The sequence below is a fragment of the Diceros bicornis genome, chromosome 27, assembly GCF_020826845.1.
Source record: "Diceros bicornis minor isolate mBicDic1 chromosome 27, mDicBic1.mat.cur, whole genome shotgun sequence".
NCBI lineage: Eukaryota > Metazoa > Chordata > Mammalia > Perissodactyla > Rhinocerotidae > Diceros > Diceros bicornis.
This window is the reverse complement of record NC_080766.1, coordinates 20,328,904-20,350,204: the sequence shown is the minus strand read 5'-3', so window position 1 is coordinate 20,350,204 and position 21,301 is coordinate 20,328,904. Positions and strand designations below refer to the sequence as shown.

At 36.5% G+C, this 21,301-nt stretch overlaps 1 protein-coding gene across 1 annotated transcript in view; it reads left to right on the top strand.

Annotated features, from left to right (window-relative positions):
* The window catches only part of TMPRSS15 (transmembrane serine protease 15), a 141,059-nt gene that overhangs the window by 99,793 nt on the left and 19,965 nt on the right, over positions 1-21,301 (top strand). The window contains exons 19-21 of the mRNA XM_058522952.1: positions 7,559-7,654; positions 11,938-11,987; positions 12,151-12,325. Coding sequence (XP_058378935.1) covers positions 7,559-7,654; positions 11,938-11,987; positions 12,151-12,325 — 321 coding nt within the window. The remainder of the gene's footprint in view (positions 1-7,558; positions 7,655-11,937; positions 11,988-12,150; positions 12,326-21,301) is intronic.

The window sequence follows — 21,301 nt, the reverse complement described above, 5'->3', positions numbered from 1 at the left end:
TTAAAAATATGATAATGTATATTTCTTTATTAAGGTAACAAGATATACTGGTGGTTCTTTTTTTTTTTTTAATAATTTTATTTATTTATTTTGCCCCCAAAGCCCCAGTAGATAGTTGTATGTCGTATTTGCACATCCTTCTAGTTGCTGTATGTGGGACCCGGCCTCAGCATGGCCAGAGAAGCAGTGCATCGGTGCGCGCCCGGGATCCAAACCCCGGGCCTCCAGCAGCGGAGTGCGCTCACTTAACCGCTAAGCCACGGGGCCGGGCCATATACTGGTGGTTCTAATGGTTACAGTAATATCAAAGATGAGCATAAATGATATTTTTAGATGTATGCAACAATTGCAATGTGATATGAAGACATCTGTATTTGTTTTGGTGACAAAATTTATAGTGGCTGCTAATAATATTGTGGCTAGTCACCTACATTTGTTTTGGAAGGAAAGACTGAATTTTAATTAGATGTTAGTAAAAATAAAGTTGTAATTATTTCTCATCCAACTACAAACCCCTACATGTCATCAAGGACTCCTAGGAGCTCCCTGGACCCCAGGCTAGACCTTGGCTACTGTGAGGCCCCGAGGTCTGGGGGGGTCTTAAGAGCCTCAGGTGATTCTGATAGAGTCATCCTCTCATGTCCAAGGACCCCGCGAACCTTTGTGTACTTGTTTCGGTAGAAAACATAGAACTTGTGCAAAACATCTCCAAAGTGTGGCAATTTGATTTCACCTGGTATTAAAAACAAAAAAACAAAGTGAAACACAACAAAATGTAAAAGATTTTTTTTTCTCCTGCAACCAGGTTTACATTCCCTATTGAGGATCACCTCTGACAATCTGGGGGATTCCTTACCTTGTCATTCTGACGGTAGCTTATTTTAACTTCCACGGAAAACTTTTTTCCCCCAATAGATGAAAACAAAAGTAGAGAGTTTTGAAAGACTGCTATAAGAAGGGCACCGTTAAAAGGGTAAAAAAAAAAAAAAAAAAAAAAATCCGTGGCTAGGTTTTCATCAACCACAGGTTGGTGTTATTTCTTGCTTAGAAAAATTCATTTCTGATTTCTCCCACTAAGTATTGGAAAACGTATTATTGAGAATTAAGGGACTCTTTTATGTGAAATGTCACTTATTTATATTGATACAATGTAGAGAGAATTCTCATTGTTTTTAACTCTTATTATGACTTACAGTCTAATGGGTATTTTGTAACCCCAGAGAGATTTATGTGACAAGGAATGTACTGAGAACATAATTATACACACAAAAGATAAAAAAAGCTTTTTTATGTTTTGGTACAATTGTGAATCACCTGCCAATAATTTTCTGCAACATATAGCTATTTAGTCTTACAATAAAACAACAAGAGATCATGTTTTTCCCCCAAGCCAATATCCTTTATCATTTCCTGAGACCCTGTTATTTGGGGAGGGAGCTTTTATGCTAAAATGGAAATGGATTATATTCTAAAATGAAAACAGGTAAGGACAGGAGGAAACTTTCGCCCCATGAGATGAATAACAAAAATTTTCTTGTTCATTCTATTTCCCTTCTAAAAAGTATTTCTAACTGCTCAACCTATAAAAAATATTATTTGATAATATTCTATAAGGCCAAGGGCAATTTTGAATAAAATTAATAAAATCTAATACAATAATATACCTTCTTCCTCCCTTCCTTTAATTTTTCCTTCCTCGTCCTCCTTTTCTTATTTTCTTTCCTTTTTATTTTTTGCTTCCTTCCTCACTTCCTTGTTCCCTTTGTTCTTTTCTCCCTTATTTCTTTCCATTCTCTCTTCTTTTCTTTATACCCATATATTTTCAAAAGAAACCAAGATGAATTATAACAAAGAGTATATACAGGAAGATTAATAGACTAGTAGATGAAAATAAGGTCCAAATAAACAAAAAGCCATATCCATAAAACATACAAGGTCAGCATAATTACTAATATTTGTGTCTGAGATTCCTGGAAACCCATGCAAAGAGGAAAACACTAAAAATCACATAACTTTAATTATGAGATAAGATAAATGCCGCAGGTTCCATAGGAAAAACAGATTTCTTCTGACACTAAATTCTAAAGGAAATTTTGCACATGTCCTTATAAAGTAATAATGGATTGAAAAAAATGTGTGCACTGAGAGAACTTCATAGTAAATCTGGAGGTGTATGTCATGTGCCTCTTATTCAAAAATAAATAAAATTCAATGGCAGCTGAGAAAATTATGTTATAAATGAGTCAAGAATACACAACAAGGGATTAAGACCATGTTGTCCAAGATGTTGCCCATGGCCATCCTGTCTCTGACAATCTCCCCTAAGTATCACTTCTCTCAGCCATATTTTTGGTAGGAGATACCAGGAGTTTGTTCCTTCCCAATACCATTACATCTGTAAGATAATAGGGAGCAGCTATCAGACTGACCCATCAATTTCTCCCTTGTTCTTCATACAGAAGCTCGCATAAAGAAGGAAATTGATTAGGTGAAGATAATTTTTTCTATTCTATTTTTTCTTTTCTTCTGTGTTCTTCTTTTCACAAAATTTTATGAGTTGGGGTCAGAAAATATAAAATTAATTAAGCTCACCTGTTTGCTAAGAGCTATCAGTGCTGGGTGAGTGCCAGGTGTGTTGCTATAAATGTGGTGAATGAATAAGCAATTGCAGTTGAAATGGGTCCAGTTCAGTCATGGTGTTACCCTAACTGCCCACGTGCCCTGACTCTCCTAGTGGGATGCTTTGCCATCCTTTGCCTCAAATCCCTTTCCTTCTCCATTCCTCTGCCTATTAAAATGCTTTCCCCCACCTTCTGCCCTGCCAAAGCCATCTCCTTCTTTCTCCTCAATATAAAAAGGAAGGTCCGTCCTTCTCCAAAACCCTTTTCAGCTAATCCCACCTGGCTCAATTCACTACTTAAACCTCTTGGGGTGTGAAATGAGCTACAGTGCCTGGCTGCAGTAATCGCAACATTCTTTATTATTCTTTTTAGCTTTAGTGTGCCCAAAAGCTTAAAACATCCCTAGCTAAGCTCCTGCTTCAGGGAGGAATTCTTATCACAGCAAATACAGTCTGAGGAGTGAGACAAAAGAGAGGAAACCTAGGCAGGGCCTGAGAAAAGACACAGAGGTTTTAATACTGTGCAAGACGCCTTGAGAGAGCCTTCTTTCTCTCTCTAGAATTCATCTGATAATATTTTTATACTCCATATATGACCCAAAAAATAATAATGGTTGGGTTGCATCTATACCCTTCTTTTCTCAAATAGAATAAGGTTTCCCTAAAGTCAGGGAGAAACCTTGTTCTATGTGAGAAATTGTGCCAGCTTTTGAGGGAGCATAACATAAAAATGGCAATGAAAGTTTAGAAATAGGTAGTCAGAAGGCATTAGGATGTCAACAAGGTAATGTGGTATAGGCGTTTCTATGTGATACCAAACCTCTACTGATTTCCAACAACTATGCAAATGTGTGAGCGAATTATCTAAATCTGCAGAGCTGGAACATTTTCAGGATTTAAAAAAATGCAAACTCTAGTTGTGATCTTCACAGAGTGCCTCTCTAAAAATTAACAACTAGTTTCTTTGCAAGAAAAGGAAACTGAGGCAGAGAGAAACTCACTTGCATGCTTTATTTGAAGAACTTAATGTAATGTATTCTCTCTTAACAATTCACTTTTTCAATTGTTCTGAGATACTGCTTTTCAAAAATAAATGGTGACAACACATGGTTGCTAACCTTTTATGTTGCAAAGAATATTTTGAATATATTTTTATTGTCTCTATCATTTCTTAAGAAATAATTCATTGTAAACTTCTTATGCCACTTGTATTCTGTTTACTGTGACTAGAAACTGGAATAAATTGTGTTCAGTCCGAAAAAGGATAAGTTCAACTTGGCAGGATTTGAAACGCAGGTAGTCAGTCGCAAATTAAATTCCAAATTCTAAGGTCCAGCACTGACACCCGGAAACGTTTGTATACACTGATAGCCTCTATATACCACTCTTAGCTTGCTGATGTCAATATTTACTACAAAAATTTAATGCATTAGGTGGTTACTCGATAAATTTTTTCCGAAAGAATATTTTATCTAGTTATTCTGAGTAACCCAAAACAACATATCTACACCATTAACCGCTGTCTGTTTTCTCATGTAAATTTTGAGACTAAAAATGTAGAGAAGACAATCTCAGAATATAAGATATATGTGTGTCTTTTTTCCCACCTGCATACATAATCTCTAGTTTCCTCAGCCAGGTAATAATGAAATCACCACTTTTGAGAAAACCAGGGTAGAATAATTAGCATTTCCTAAATATTCTTTAGTCTTAAAGTTTTGCCTCTAGTCTTTCTTTCTTCTAGAATAGGCTTATGCTAAAAATTTCACTGCCAATCCCAATATCATGCAATTCCAGTGGTAGGTATGTAATAAACAGATACTAGATTAAAAACTGATTTATAACTTTTTAATTTTTTTTCAATTTAATTTTGTCCAGATTTTGTTTTGAATTTCCAGAGAAATGAATGCATTTGTTCAGGGTCTGTCTTAAAGAGATAGCCAAGTGGTAGAATAAAAACAGTTAGAGATAATGGAAGAGGCTTAAATCCACATCTCTGAGATATATTTTTAATGAATTACCTTTCAAGATGTTCCCCCATGTAGTTATGACATGTTATGTTAAATGACAAAACTAAAACAATTTAGTAACGAATTTGATGTCCTTTATTCAAGGGAAGACAATCCATGGATTGGGGGAATACAGTACCTCGCAAGCAGTGGAGCACTGTTCCTGAGGGATTTGGGGCAAGAGTAGGTTTTATAGAGTGTTAGAATAGGCAACACAGAAATGAGGCGTGATTGGCCAGGTCAGAGATTTCCTTATAAGGCCAGCAGGTGCTGTTTCCAGGGTAAGGTGAGATAGCTAAAGCTGAGTTGGAGGATTGTGATTGGTGTATGTTAGGTTTCCTTGACAGTGAGGCTTTACTGTAAGGGTGGGCTGACATGGGCCGGCCACTGGGACGGCCTCGATTTTGTGGATCCTGATGTAAAAATTAACTTTATCAGTGCCTTAAAACAGATTCCTTATCAGGTAACTAAAAGTCACTTTGGAAGCCTAAAAGCAGATCCCTGAACAAGTAAAGAAATAGAGACTAGGGGCCGGCCGGGTAGCGCAGGCAGTTAAGTGCGTGCGCTCCGCTGGGGCGGCGCAGGGTTCGCTGGTTCGGATCCCGGGTGTGCACTGACGCACCGCTTGTCAAGCCATGCTGTGGTGGCCTCCCATATAAAGTGGAGGAAGATGGGCATGGATGTTAGCCCACGGCCAGTGTTCCTCAGAAAAAAGAGGAGGATTGGCAGTGGATGTTAGCTCAGGGCTAATCTTCCTCACAGAAAAAAAAAAAAAAGGAAGAAATAGAGACTATATTTGGCTATGACAGTTGTTCCCTGACCAGCAGCATGAGAATCACCTGGAGGATTCGTTAAATGACAGATTGCTGGACTCCATCCCCAGAGTTTCTCATTTGGTGGGTCTGGAATGGGGCTGGGCAATTTACTTTTCTAATACATTCTCCAGTAAGACTAATGCTGCTTGTCTGGAGAACACACTTGGAAAGTCCTTGGTCTTGGAGAGTCAGGAACGTAGAAAACTACCTAACAGAATGTCCAACACGTGTAGGCGTTCAGCAGAACAAGGATACTGAGAACATGATCAAAAGCAATGAAAGAAGAGAGACGTCTAACAAGGAGATTGGAGAGTAACTAGGACCTAACAACTTTACCCTCACAGCGAAGATGTGCACTGGTCAACCAATTCCAATGATGTTTCTGGAGTCTGCAGGCAAAGTAAACACAACTAGAGTCTCTTCAAATTAGATCGGTATTCCTTGATATTCTTAAAAGCCAAGATCGGTAGGATGAATTCTACCAGAAGCTACACTAACGGTAAAATTCAAAATCCTGTAAGATCTGTTTTGATCCATATTCCGTCTTCTCTTAAATGTGTGAGTCCTTAAATACAATGTTTCTGCAGTGGTGAAGTTCTTCCTGACCTAGAGCATTCCTGCCCTTCTACACCCTCTGCTGCCCCTTGAGGTCTTTACGCTTGTTTTGTTTTCTGAGCTATAACGGACATATTCTATAGGAATACTTAAATAAGATGATTCTTCTGCTCACAGGGAGAGAATATCTTAATCCTTAACAATAACAGCTAACATCGCTAATCTTCCTTTTGATAAATCCACTTTAGGTTTTATAAAAGGAATGGTCATTGATTTGTGTGCTTGAGTTAGATTTATCTGTTTATAAAATAAAAGCGCAAGATGCTAATTTCTGGGGACATTTAATACAGGCTCCATTGTTCCAGCCCTCTGTTCAGTGGATGAAAAATACCAGACAAACACTCTCTGAGTTTCTTTAAGATGTTGTCTCACCTGAGAGAGAGAGGAAACACCCTCTACCTAATTTTTTTTCCTCATATCGATCATAACAGCTGTGAATATTCCTTGGAAATTTGCTATACACAGAAAAGGAACAGTGTTGGCTAGTCTAGGGAAGGACTTATTAGGCCTTCTTTTGAAGAGGCACCTTTTGAAGAGGACCTACCCATTGGTAGGTCCATCATGCTTCTCCAAAAGGTAGGAACCGCATCATCTCCCTGTAACCAGTAGAAGACAGCAGGAATCAGGATGTTTCCAGCCTAAAGGCATATTTTTATATGAAGATTAAAATCTGGAATAAATAAAAGACAGGAAACAATATTAGGAAGTGAGACACTAAAAGTTTCCAACTAAGCCCTGGGAAGAGAATCAGGATAATTAAGAGAAATCCTCAATTGAGGCTCACAGTTGAGAGCAGAGATATAACCGGTTTTCAGGGAAAAGAAAGACTAGGGATGTAATGTCTTCTGTCACATGGAATTGTCTCTTTTTCCATCCCATTCTGGCTCACACGTTGACACTTACAGGTCCAGGCCGCATACACCCTCATTCAGAGCAATCACGTAGCATTTGCCTTTAAATCAGGGCTAGTTAGGCTTTGAGTTGGGTGAAATATCAAGAACAAAACAATAGTTTGAAAGGTAAATCCTGAAGATCTTTTTCTGGGTTGTTCTTAGGCAACATGCATTTTTTAAAAGATGAATTTCACTGAACAGGAAAAAACTTTAATAAATTACAGTACAGCAATTCTGTGAGGTTGTCATTAAAATTGATCATTATGGAAACTATTGGACAACATAGAAAAGTCAAATGAAAAAATCAGACACCCAAGTGATATATGCACTGATTTCAACTTTGTTAAGTAATATATGAACATGCTAATAAGAACTAGAGGTATTGTGCAAAAATTAAAATTACGTTTCATGTCATTACGGGTAATTCTTCTACTGATTTGAACCATCTTTTAGATAGCAACAAACCTGAAGTTTTGTATTAAAATATTAATCTCTTTCTATGGAATTCTATCATTTCTCTCAATGTCCACAGCATTAAATAACTAGAAGTTTAGTTTATTGATTTTTCTTTGTATTTTTGTTTTGTCTGTATGTGTCTTTCCCTAGGAATGCAAACTCATCAGTGCCAATCTTCTCTACTGATGGTGGACCATTTGTCAAATTAAACACAGCACCTAATGGCAGCTTAATACTAACACCAAGGTGAGTCCCAAAATCTGTTCTTGGACTAGTTGTACACGGACTGGAGAGAAGATAGATTTTGAAGGCAGTCCAGATTTCAAGGCCACCACAGACTAGCCATATAATCTTGAAAGTTATTTAATTTTTTTATTCTTCAAGTAATCTCAAACAATATCTAATTGATCCTATCCAATAACATTGCCTACCCCTCATGTGTATGGTAAGATGGTCAAATGAGATATTGTATGTGTAATTGTTTAGCACGCTGATAGAGATTCAATAAGTTCTACTTCCATATCCTTTTTTTATCCTTACCCTCAGATTTATAAACAAGTAAATCCCATAGAAAGAAATTGTGAGAGTTGGGATAAGTAGGTCCGATGTTGATCAGACTAAAGAGAGCAACACAAATTAGCTATCATCAAAAGAGAAGACAAAGGGGGAAAGTCATGGTATTCTTTTCTCTGCTTTAGCGAATAGAACATGCATGTTAAGTGAAGGAGTCCAGACTTCCGGTTGTGCCTACATATTCTCTTTTGCTCTTTAAAATTAGGTTCACTTTTACAGCTTTTACTGATGTTTTGAAAAGCAGCATCCTTCCTGCAATCAAAGATCTGTTTTAGCTTAGATTATGTTATTTCTTCTTTTTGGGCATTAATGATAATTTTTGTTGAAATTGGTTTCTGAATTTTACAGTTCCATTAAAGGTCGGCTGTGGGTGGGACGAAAGTAACTTGGAGAAGAAGCCACCCTATAGACAAGAATTTAAGATGTTATTGCTCATGCATTCGCTTGTAGTTTTTTGTTTAACATATTTAATGGTGAAAAATGAAGCTGTATAATTATTCAGCTATTCATGAAAAGTTACCATTTCTATCAACTCAAGCAGTAAAACAAATTGATAAAGGAGTATTTTTAGTACCAATGAACTTCCCGGTTGAATTTTTTATGTGAAATGTTTGCTGGGCCTTAACTGATATTATTAGTCTCATCAGGGGTGAAGCAAAGCATCTACAAATGAGAAAGCAGACTTTCTAGGTTTCCTTTCTATAACGCCTGTCTAAATTTGCCTTACTATTATAGATCTTGAGCAGTTTGTATATTGAGAATGTCTTTTATTTATATCTTATAGACATTTAAAAGTGAGTAAGAAAAAAGAAAGGAGAAAATATAAAAACTTTTCATCTTAGTTACATGCATGTTTCAGAGTAGAACTAGGTTATTCCATGCTTATTAACAAAGGGCCAGTATTATCTTACATTGATGTCCCTATTGTATGTATGTTCATGTTATTTGAAAGAGACACCATTTATACACATAGATACTTGAAACTTTGATCACATCAATAAGCCAGGATATTCTTAATCTCTCCCTTGATTAGCCACATTATACTGGGTTAGCAGAAAATCAGACATATATACATTTATTTATTTTGCTAATTTATTGCAGAGATGATTACATTTATTGTCCCATGAAAGCTGATGCTTTTGAAAACACCTTGCACTAGGGTTGTAATAAAAACATAAGGAAAGAAAGATGATATCAAGAAAGATAATTCTTCCAACTATGAAAATCTACCGACCTACAACCCATTTTTTCCCCCCATTATGAGGCATATGCATGACTCAGACTACTATTTCCCACCACTGAGAAAAGGCCACTCAACACATTTCGGGTATTATGCAAAGCGAAATAAGTCAGAGGGAGAAGGTCAAATACCGTATGATTTCCCTCATTAAGTAGTAGATAATAACAACAATAAACAAACACATAGGGACAGAGATTGGATTGGTGGTAACCAGAGGGGAAGGGGGAGGGGGGAGGGCGAAAGGGATAATTCGGCACATGTGTGTGGTGATGGGTTGCAATTAGTATTTGGGTGGTGAACATAATGTAATCTATGCAGAAATAGAAGTATAATGATGTACACCTGAAATTTATACAATGTTATAAACCAAAGTTACTGCAATAAATAAAAAATTTTTAAAAAAAGATACCAGCAATCTGACCTGGTATAACTGGAAACGCACAATTCATACAGCTGCCAGTACTGGGCTTCTCTTTCTTCCGAGGCTTCAGACCACTTCAGTAGTAGTCCTAGATGTAAAGGGAAATTTGACTTAATATATATTGATAGACAATGTGTTCTAAGCATGGTGCTGGACACAGGTTACAAGTGCTTATCAAACACTTTATTGACTGTCTATCCTGTGACAGACACCATGGTAGGAATTTTACCGAGGTTGTTTCCAGTCCATGCAAAAGCTCTATGACTTAGGTAGTATTGCTCCACTATGAGGAGGAGAAAACAAAAGCCTGGTGCTGATAAGTGACTCAGACAAGTTCACGAAGCCTGTAGGCAACATGGAGATTGCAACTCAAGTCAATCTGACTGCAAAGCCCTCTACTTTTCCACTCTTCTGTGCTGTCTTCTAAATTCCCCAAGGCAACAGCTCATTTTAAATATCAATTCTGGAAAGGAAAAAGAAAGAAAAAGCATAGCCTTTCCAACAAGATAAAAGGCTATGTTGTTGGGCATATATTGGGAGAGAAATGAGTTCATTTTGTCAATACAATAGATATAAATCCATCCATTTGTATCACAGGATTGCCCCACTGGGCTGCAAGAAAGACAGACACAGGATCAGGGCATTGACTTTCTTCCCTTGCAGACAGCTAACCTAGCTCTGCCTCCAGGACCAAAGGCCAAGACAAATTGTTTCTCTCCAATTTCTCCAAATACACCTGGACAAAGTATGAATTCACTGCTCATTCTGACGAGGAATTAAGCAACTTACTGGTCTGTACTGAGACACTGCATGTGGGTGTTTGTATATGAAAATTTTGATTAACCAAAATGCATGGAGAATGAAGTGCTAAGCTCAGTTTAATTTTCTGGTTACCTATTAAGTTAACCAGAAACTTCTCTGTGCTTGCAAAAAAGAAATTCATCAGTTTTATACATACCACAGAGTATTAAGCATTGTTTAATTTCTAAGAATGATGAATATTTCTAAAAATGACTTTGAATATAGATTTTCATTGGTGAGTATTGTAGATGTGGAAAGTGTTTGGATGGAACTTGACCGTATGCTGAGAGGCATCCTAGAAACTACTTCTCGCCTAACCATGAGCGGATAACAGAAGGGGAGTTAATTGAGGCAGCTTCTTTGGGGAATTATGAATACATATTGATATACCTATATCTAGACAGATAAACCTCCATGTGCACTGCTTATTAATAAAGTATATTATTTCCTTATATTTCGATTGGAATTATCTTCTATTCTACGGTATATGTCAATCAGAAAACATGAAGGCTTGTGACTTCAAATAAACCTTATCACGTATGTTCTAGAAACGTTGAATTGCTTTGATTGTACTTATGATCTCATATGGATCTTGGGTCTTGTTTTGTGGTTTTGGTTTGTTTTTCCCTAAAATTTCAAGCACCTAAACAACAGGCACAATAGATGTAGTTAAATATATAAATAGAAATCATTAAAATTGTGTGTGTGTGTCTGTGGGGTTTTAGTGGGACCAATATCTGCAGCAGCTGTGTCAGGAAATAGTGTGGGGAGGTACTTTAATTCCTTGTATTATACTGATCTCTAGTGGTTGGTGAGTATAATACATTTTAAAACAAATTTTCTTTGTTTAAAATAGAATTCTTGGCTTTGAAGAAAGTTGGTATCCAAATATTTAAACAGATAGTGAGATTTCAAATTATTTATGCCTACGCTTTATTTTATATTTGCCTGTTTATTTGTCTGCCTCCCTTGAAAGCAGGACCTGTGATTGAATTCCTTGAATGAAGTGCATAGCCTCACACACAGTGTTGGGCTCTGAATAGCTGTCTGATTAGCTATACTGAGGCATAGTCTATGTTATAGAATGATAAAATCCAAGGTTGGTTCAAGCAAACTAACAATAGCTATCATTTATCAAGTGTTCATTGTGTGTAATACACAATAATAATTCCATTGCAAATATTTCTTTTCTGTCACAAAATTCCAATAAAGTACATACTATTGCCTTCATTTTGTGGATGACAAACTGAGTCTCAGGGATGTTGAGCAACTTACCCAAAATCACCTGAAGAGTAAGTGGTCAAGTTAAAGATTCGAACTCAGCTCTATTTGCTTTAAACTGAGGATTTTCGGCTGTGCATTTCAGCCTTCCTGCATTTCATATATGTTAAAGTCCATTTTACTAAAAAAGTAAAAAAATAGGGTAATGTACACTGTTTTGCTTTACAATGTTAGGTGCACAATTTTTGAAATATAATTGTTCTTTTGTTACAGTCAACAGTGCTTAGAGGACTCACTGGTTCTATTACAATGTAACCCAAAATGTAAGTAAATATTTTGTCCTGTTCTCCTTTAAGCCTTCAGTTTAAAATTCTGAATGTGTTGGTATATCACCTGAAGTTATTCTGTAGCGACCCACTCAATATTCATGATCAGAGGAAATCCAAGAAAATAAAATGGATGCTGTTTCTTCAATTATCTTAATAGCATGTGGGAAAAAACTGGTGGCGCAAGAATTCAGCCCAAGGATTGTAGGAGGAAACAATACCAAAGAAGGAGCCTGGCCCTGGGTCGTTGCTCTGTATTACAACAACCAGCTGCTCTGTGGCGCTTCTCTTGTTGGCAGCGACTGGCTGGTGTCTGCCGCCCACTGCGTGTATGGGTGAGTGTGACGTCAGTGTCCCGTCCCAAATGAGATGACCATAGCAGACACTATGCATCCCATTTCACTCAGCCTCACAAAACCATCCCATCCGGGAAATGTTCCTGGTGTTTATGACATTATAAACTTTCCAATGTTTTCCCATTAAAATCATATATAAAAATAAAGTTCAATTAAAAATCATTCCTCTTTAGATACTTACATCAAGTATTATGTTTCCTACATACATAAAAATTGGAATTTTTACCTATTCACAAGGTAAGCATTTCTTAAGGTGTAAAATTAGTATTTAATGTATAAATTGTGCTGGTTATCAATCAATTAGGACAATATTTATTGTCAGCATATTGTCAATATCAAAAGCGCCTGTATAGGTAGCCCTCAAGGTACAAATAAAAAATTGTGCTCTTAGAAATTCATGTGTAAGCACTTTGTTGTGAATTAGGATAAAAATGTTTACTTAGTTCTCAAGTCAGATCTATCTTGATGCTAACCATCATTAAAACTTAGAACTAACATCAACTATATATATTTTTTTGTAATATAATATGATAAAATACATGTTATGTTCTAGGATTTATCTTCTCCCTCTAGAAGCAACCTTTCCTAAAACAGTGCCCCAAGAAAAAAGAGTGAGTGGAGGGGGCAGGGAGAAAATAAATGCTGCTGGTCCCGAGAACATGTTAATTCTCTGCTTCTGCCTGAAACAAGTCTCCTCTTTAGGTAGTCCCATTCCAACACTTCTGAATTCGGTCTGAAAAAAAGGTAGCTTCCTCTTAGAAGATTCATAAACCCTGACCTAGGGCGATTTCCTGCCCCTAAGTAGAAGAGGCCTCTAGAGAATGACCTTACCTGTGAGGATTAGAATGAGCCTCTCAGTAGCCCTCGTTCAGAATCTCTAAGGAAAGAATCATGTATGCTTAAGAATGGACGATATTGCCACAGTTAATCCGATTAAAAGACTAACTCCCCACCAACACAGACGTTGAAAGTTCTTGCATAGATGGAGACAAATTGGCAGACACAGAAGGTTGTAAAAGTTGTCTGGGAGATAGAGAGGGCCAGGGAGAATGAGTATGAGAGGATTGAGCCTACGCCTATATACCTATCACACCAGAAGGAGGGTAAACTCAAACTCATAATCCTAGGAACCTGGAACTAAGGACCCTCAGCCAGATCCCAGTTTAGCCAATTACCTGGGTTCCAAAAGGACTACTCAACGTACTGCCCCATCTACATCTAAAACTCTCTGATTGCTATGCGTTACACCCTGTATATGACTAAACTGCAGCCTTTCCCATATCTAAAGCACCTTCTTGATTTTGCTGCCTCTTAATAATTATATTTTAATCTATTTTCAACCCTATGATAACAAACGTCTGTGCCAGTCAATTTTCCCATCCCCTGCTAAACATGACTTTAATCTTTACCTATACATACTCTATGCCTTGGGCATGTCACAGATGGGTAACCTATATCCTAACTGTGTTACAAGTAAAAGGTATCTCTAGTTAAAGATTCAGCATTTTCTGTTGCAAATAGGTAGGTCTTAGTAAGTTAGCAATCTCCTGTATTAACCTCAGATTTGGTAAATTCATCTGTTTGATGTTCTTGCAGAACATATGCTTTCTAAATGTCAACCAGGCTTGCAATAATATTAGCGACATCTTTCAATTATCTACCTTACCGATATGCTTATTGTAGGTCAACAATACCAATATCACATCTTTTCAAACCACAAATATACGAAGGAAATAGAAAAGCACTTTCATCTAATATAAACACATGTTCAGTCATATAGGACATAAAATGTCTTTTCACACAGTTTCAATTTGAACACAACCAAACAAATGTAAGCTGTGATAGAACTGTGATGAATTCAAACTTATCCTCATCAAGCTTGCATTTAACTCCCCTTAGCCACTCAGTGGTATTATTTCTTCTTTCTCCAGTTGCCAAGAGTTTTCTTGCTTTCTACTTCATGTCTCTAACCAAGCGAGAATGTTTTTAATATTATTTTGGAAAGTTTCATCAAAAAAATGTTTTACCTGTATGCTAATACTGCCTGTTATTTGTCTTTTTAAAACCCTACTTGTGCAGTGAAATTTCCTAATAAAAAGAAAAACCCAGATCAAGCAACTTATTGAAATCATACTACACAAATGTCTTGTCCTTGATGGAAATCTGTTCCAGGTGTTTTAACCTGCAGGTGGTTAAATGGTTTAACTGGACAGCTCTTCTCTGTCTGCATTCTTAGACACTCTCATTGTCCACACTCTCATTCCCATCCCTCAGCCTCAGTGTTCCTGGATGTCACTCAGTTTCCCTGAGCCTGTTCTGTTTGACACTGACTTGTCTTCTTTTCCAACCTTAAAGGAGAGATTTGGAAAGTATGGGCTGACTTTGCTGTGGTTTAAAGGCAAGTTTGACTTTGAACCAGAGGACAGGATTTTGATCCTACCTATGCTACTGACCACATGTGACTTAACATCTCTGGGTTTCAGTATCCTCATCTGTAAGGTGTCCATAAGGATATCTTCCTGTTACAGTGATTGTTGGGACCAAATTAAGATGCTGTGATACTTTTGCATACTGTGAATCATAAAATGTGCAATAAAAATTTTATTGTACTGCTATTCCTGCATAGAAAGGTCCATGAAAGAAGATTCTAAGTCTTGCCTGGGAGACATTAAGCACATGTATTTTCTAAACTTTTTATATTGATACAATTTCTACCATGCACAAAAATGGCAAATTAACAGTACAGAGAGCTCTTGTATAGTTTCACTGAGATTCGCCAATTGTTTACATTTTATGCTATGAAATCTTTCTTAACATTCTTTCATTCTCTCCAATCTGGAGAAATATTTATTTTCTGAATCATTTGATAGTAGATGAGACATTGCACCTCTTTACCCTGTATTTTTACTAAGAACAAGGATATTTTCCCACATAATCACAGAAAATCATGTATATTTAACATTAATGCAATACAATGATCTAATCTACAGTATGTATTCATTTTTGTCAGTTGTCCCAAATATGCCCGTCATAACATTTTTGTTTGTTTTTGTGTTTGCCACCCAAGAACCAATAAAGGGTAACACACTGCATTTAGTTGCTACACCTCTTTCATCTTCTTTAATCTGGGATAGGCTTTCTGTAGCCCTTCTATCTTTCTGTCTTTCTTAGTGTTTCTATCTTTCTTGTCTTCGATATTTTTTTTTTGCTTTGTATTTTATTTTTTATTGCAGTAACATTGGTTTATAGCATTGTATAAATTTAGGTGGACATTGTTATATTTCAATTTCTACGTAGACTACATCACGTTCACCACCCAAAGACTAATTACCATCCATCACTGTGCACATTTGATATGTTTTTAATGCAAGCAAGTTATTTTATAGAAAGTCCTTATATTTGGGGAAACCCTTCAAACTTTCTCCCTTGTCAGTCTTGATATATCCTCATTCTTTTTCTTTTTTTAATTATTTTATTGAGGTCATATTGGCATATAACGTGTAAATTTCGGGTGTATGTTATTACATATCAGTTTCTAAATGGAATTACACAATATGTTTAAGCAACTGTCTTATTTTATGGGGCTGGATACTTTTGGCTTAGATTGCTAGTATTTAATATTTTTGCCACGTTGAGAGTGGCTTATATTTGGCATATATGACTTTTTTTGTCACTTTCTTTTCTTTTATTTATTTTTCTTTTGTTTATTTTATTTTATTTGTGAGGAGATCAGCCCTGTGCTAGCATCTGCCAATCCTCCTCTTTTTTTTGCTGAGGAAGACTGGCCCTGGGCTAACATCCATGCTCATCTTCCTCCACTTTATATGGGACACCGCCACAGCATGGCTTGCCAAGCAGTGTGTTGGTGCGCGCCCGGGATCCGAACTGGCAAACCCCAGGCCGCTGCAACGGAGCGCGCGCACTTAACGGCTTGCACCACCGGGCCAGCCCCCTTTATTTTTTTTATTTATTTTATTGAGATCACATTAGCTTATAACATTGTGTAATTTCAGGTGTACATTATTGTATATCAGTTTCTCTATAGTCTGTATCGTGCTTACCACCAATAGTCTAGTTTTTATCCGCCACCATACATATGTGCCCTTTTACCCCTTTTGCTCTCCCCCTAATCCCCTTCCCCTCTGGTAACGACTAATACATTCTCCTTACCCATGTGTTTGTTTATATTCCATACATGAGTGAAATCATATGGTCTTTCTCTGCCTGGCTTATTTCACCTAGCATAGTACACTCAAGGTCTGTCCATGTTGTTGCACGTGGCATGATTTTGCCTTTTTTTTATGGCTGAGTAGTATTCCATTGTATGTATATACCACATCTTCTTTATCCATTCATCAGTCTATGGGCACTTGGGTTGCTTCCATGTCTTGGCTACTGTGAATAGTGCTGCAATGAACATAGGGGTGCATAAGTATCTTTGACTTGTTGGTTTCAAGTTCTTTGGATAAATACCCAGTAGTGGGATAGCTGGATCATATTGTATTTCTATTTATAATTTTTTTGAGAAATCTTAATAGTGTTTTCCATAGTGGCTGCACCAGTTTGCGTTCCCACCAGCAGTGTATGAGGGTGCCCTTTTCTCCACATTCTCTCCAACATTTGTTATTTTTTATCTTGCTAATTATAGCCATTTTGACAGGTGTAAGGTGGTATCTCCTTGTAGTTTTGATTTGCATTTCCCTAGTACTTAGTGATGTTGAGCATCTTTTCATGTGCCTGTTGGCCATCTGTATATCTTCTTCAGAAAAATGTCTGTTCATATCCTCTGCCCATTTTTTGATCAGGTTGTCTGTTTTTTTGTTGTTGAGACGTATGAATTCTTTATATATTTTGAAAATTAATCCCTTCTCAGATGGGATTTTCAAACATTTTCTCCCATTGGTGGTTGTCTTTTTGTTTTGTTCATGGTTTCCTTTGCCTTGCAGAAGTTTTTTAGTCTGATGTAGTCCCATTTGTTTATTATTTCTTTTGTTTCCCTTGACTGAGTAGACATGGTATTCGAAAAGATACTGCTAAGATCAATGTCAAAGAGTATACTGCCTATATTTTCTTCTAGGGGTTTTTTGTTTTCAGGTCTTTCATTCAAGCCTGTAATCCTTTTTGAGTTAATTTTTGTGTATGGTGTAAGATAATGGTCTACTTTCATTCTTTTGTACATGGCTGTCCAGTTTTCCCAACACCATTTATTGAAGACTTTCCTTTCTCCATTGTACGTTCTTAGCTCCTTTGTCAAAGATTAGCTGTCTACAGACATGTGGTTTTATTTCTGTGCTTTCAATTCTGTTCCATTGATCTTTGTGTCTTTGTTTCTGCCAGTTCCATGCTGTTTTGATCACTATAGCTCTGTCGTATATTTTGAAGTCAGGGAGTGTGATACCTCCAGCTTTGTTTTTTTTTTCTCAAGATTGCTTTGGCTATTTGGAGTCTTTTGTTGTTCCATCTAAGTTTTAGAATTCTTTGTTCTATTTCTATGAAGAATGTCATTGGGATTCTGATTGGGATTGCATTGAATCTGTAGATATCATTAGGTAATATGGACATTTTAACTATGTTTCTTCTTCCAATCAATGAACATGGAATATCTTTCCATTTCTTTATTTCTTCAATTTCTTTCAATGTTGTCTTATACTTTTCAGTGTATAGATCTTTCACCTCCTTGGTTAAATTTCTTCCTAGATATTTATTCTTTTTGTTGTGATTGTAATTGGGATTGTATTCTTGACTTCTCCTTTTGCTAGTTTATTAGTGTTTAGAAATGCAAATGATTTTTTGTGTGTTGATTTTGTACCCTGCAACTTTGCTGTAGTTGTTGATTATTTCTAATAGTTTTCTGGTGGATTCGTTAGGGTTTTCTATACGTAGAATCATGTCATCTGAAAACAATGGGAGCTTTACTTCTTCCTTTTCAATTTGGATCCTTTTTATTGCTTTTTCTTGCCTAATTGCTCTGGCCCAAACTTCCAGTACTATGTTGAATAGAAATGGCAAGAGTGGGCATCCTTGTCTTGTTCCTGGTCTCAGAGGAATGGCTTTCAGTTTTTCACCATTAAGTATGATGTTACCTTTGGGTTTGTCATATATGGCCTTTATGTTAAGGTACTTTCCTTCTACACCCACTTCATTGAGAGTTTTTTTCATAGATGGATGTTGGATATGGTCAAATACTTTCTTTGCATCTATTGAGATGATCATGTGACTTTTATTCCTCATTTTGTTAATGTGGTGTATCACATTGATTGATTTGTGGATGTTGAACCCTTCCTGCATTCCTGGAGTAAATCCCACTTGATCATGATGTATGATTCTTTTAATACATTGCTATATTCAGTTTGCTAATATATTGTTGAATATTTTTGCATCTATTTTTATCAGTGATTTTGTCCTGTAATTTTCCTTCTTTGTGTTGTCATTGTCTGGTTTTGGTATCAGAGTAATGTTGGTCTCATAGAATGAGTTAGGAAATGTCCTGTCCTCTTCAATTTTTCAGAATAGTTTGAGAAGTATAGGTATTAAATCTTTGAATGTTTGGTAGAATTCACCAGAGAAATCATCTGATCTTGGACTTTTGTTTTTTGGGAGATTTTTGATTACTGTTTCAATCTCTTTTCTTGTGATTGGTCTATTCAGATTCTCTAGTCCTTCTTGATTCAGTTTTAGGAGATTGTATCATTCTAAGAATTTATCCATTTCTTCTAAGTTATCCAATTTGTTGGCATATAGCCTTTCATCGTATTCTCTTATAATCCTTTGTATTTCTGTGGTAGCCATTGTAATTTCTCCTCTTTCATTTCTACTTTTTTAATTTGAGTCTTCTCCCTTTTTTTCTCAGTGGGTCTGGCTAAGGCTTTGTCAATTTTGTTTATCTTCTCAAAGAACCAGCTCTTGGTTTCATTGATCCTTTCTATTGTTTTTTTAGTCTCTATTTCTCTTGTTTCTGCTCTGATTTTTATTATTCCCCTCCTTCTACTGACTTTGGGCTTCATCTGTTCTTCTTTTTCTAGTTCTTTTAGATGTAGTTTAATATTACTTAATTGAGATTTTTCTTGTTTGTTGAGGGAGGCCTGTTTTGTTATAAATTTCCCTCTTAGTACCACTTTTGCTGCATCTGTAATAGTTGGTATGTTGTGTTTTCATTTTCCTTTGTCTCTAGGTATTTTTTATTTCTTCTTTGATTTCTTCATTCATCCAATGGCTGTTGAGTAGCATACTGTTTAATCTCCACATATTTGTGACTTTCCTAGCTTTTTTCTTGTAGTTGATTTCTAGTTTCATAACATTGTGGTCTGAAAAGATGCTTGATATGATTTCAATGTTCTTAAATTTATTGAGGCTTGCCTTGTTTCCCAATATATGGTCTATCCTTGAGAACATTCCATATGCACTTGAGAAGAATGTGTATTCTGCTGTTTTGGAGTGAAATATTATATATATATATATATAGTCTATCTGGTGTAGTGTTTCATTTAAGGCCACTGTTTCCATGTTGACTTTCTGTCTGGAAGATCTATCCATTGATGTAAGTGGGCTGTTGAGGTCCCCTACTATTACTGTGCTGCTGCCAGGTTCCTCCTTTAAGTCTGTTAATAGCTGCTTTATATACTTTGGAGCTCCTGTATTAGGTGCCTACATATTAATAAGTGTTATGTCTTCTTGGTGGAATGTCCCTTTTATCATTATATAATGCACATCTTTGTCTCTCATTACCTTTTTTGTCTTGAAATCTGCTCTGATATAAGTATGGCTACACCCACTTTCTTTTGTTTGCCAATTGCTTGAAATATCATCTTCCATACCTTCACTCGGAGCCTATGTTTGTCTTTAGAGCTGAGATATGTCCTGGAGGGAGGATATTGTTGGGTCTTGTTTTTTAACCATTTAGCCACTCTGTGTCTTTTGATTGGTGAATTCAGTCCATTTACATTTAGAGTGATTATTGTTATATGAGGATTTAATAGTGCCATTTTATCTCCTGTTTTCCAGTTGTTCTATATTTCCAGTGTTTCTTTTCTCTTGTATTTCTGAATGCCATTTCAGTTTGTGGGTTTTATCTGTTTTCTCTTTATTTATGATTTGTGATTCCTCTTTGATTTTTTGTTTTGTGGTTACCATGAGGTTTGTATAAAAGATCTCATAGATGAGGTAGTCCATTTTCTGATAGCCTCTTATCTCCATTAGCCTAAGCAGGTTGCATCCTTTTCCTCTTCCCCTTCTGTGTTTTTGTTGTCACAAATTATTTTTTCGTGTGTGGTGTTTGCGACTAAATTGAAGTGTTTATAGTTATTTTTGATGCTTTCTTTCCCTTTATCTTTTATGTAATAATTAAATATTTGCTAACCTATTCTGATAGAGAGTTGCAATTTTATGATTCTATTTATTTCCATGCTCAAAGCTTTGTAAACCTTTGCCTTTTTGTTTTAGGTATGAGGACTCCCTTCATCATTTCTTGTAAGGCAAGTCTAGTGACAATGAACTCCCTCAGCTTTTATTTATCTGGGAAAGCTTTTATTTCTCCTTCATATCTGAAGGATAATTTTAATGGATAGAGTATTCTTGGCTGATAGTTTTTGTCTTTCAGTATTTTGAATATATCATTCCATTCTCTGCTAGCCTGTAAAGTTTCTGCTGAGAAATCTGCGTGAAGCCTGATGGGGGTTCTTTTGTAGGTTATTCTTTTCTGTCTTGCTACCCATAACATTTTTTCTTTGTCATTGACTTTTGTGTGTGTGTGTGTGTGAGGAAGATTAGCCCTGAGCTAACATCCGATGCCAATCTTCCTCTTTTTGCTGAGGAAGATTGGCCCTGGGCTAACATCCATGCCCATTTTCCTCTACTTTATATGGGACACTGCCACAGCATGGCTTGATAAGCGGTGCATCGGTGCACACCCAGGATCTGAACTCATGAACCCTGGGCTGCTGAAGAAGAGCACGCCCA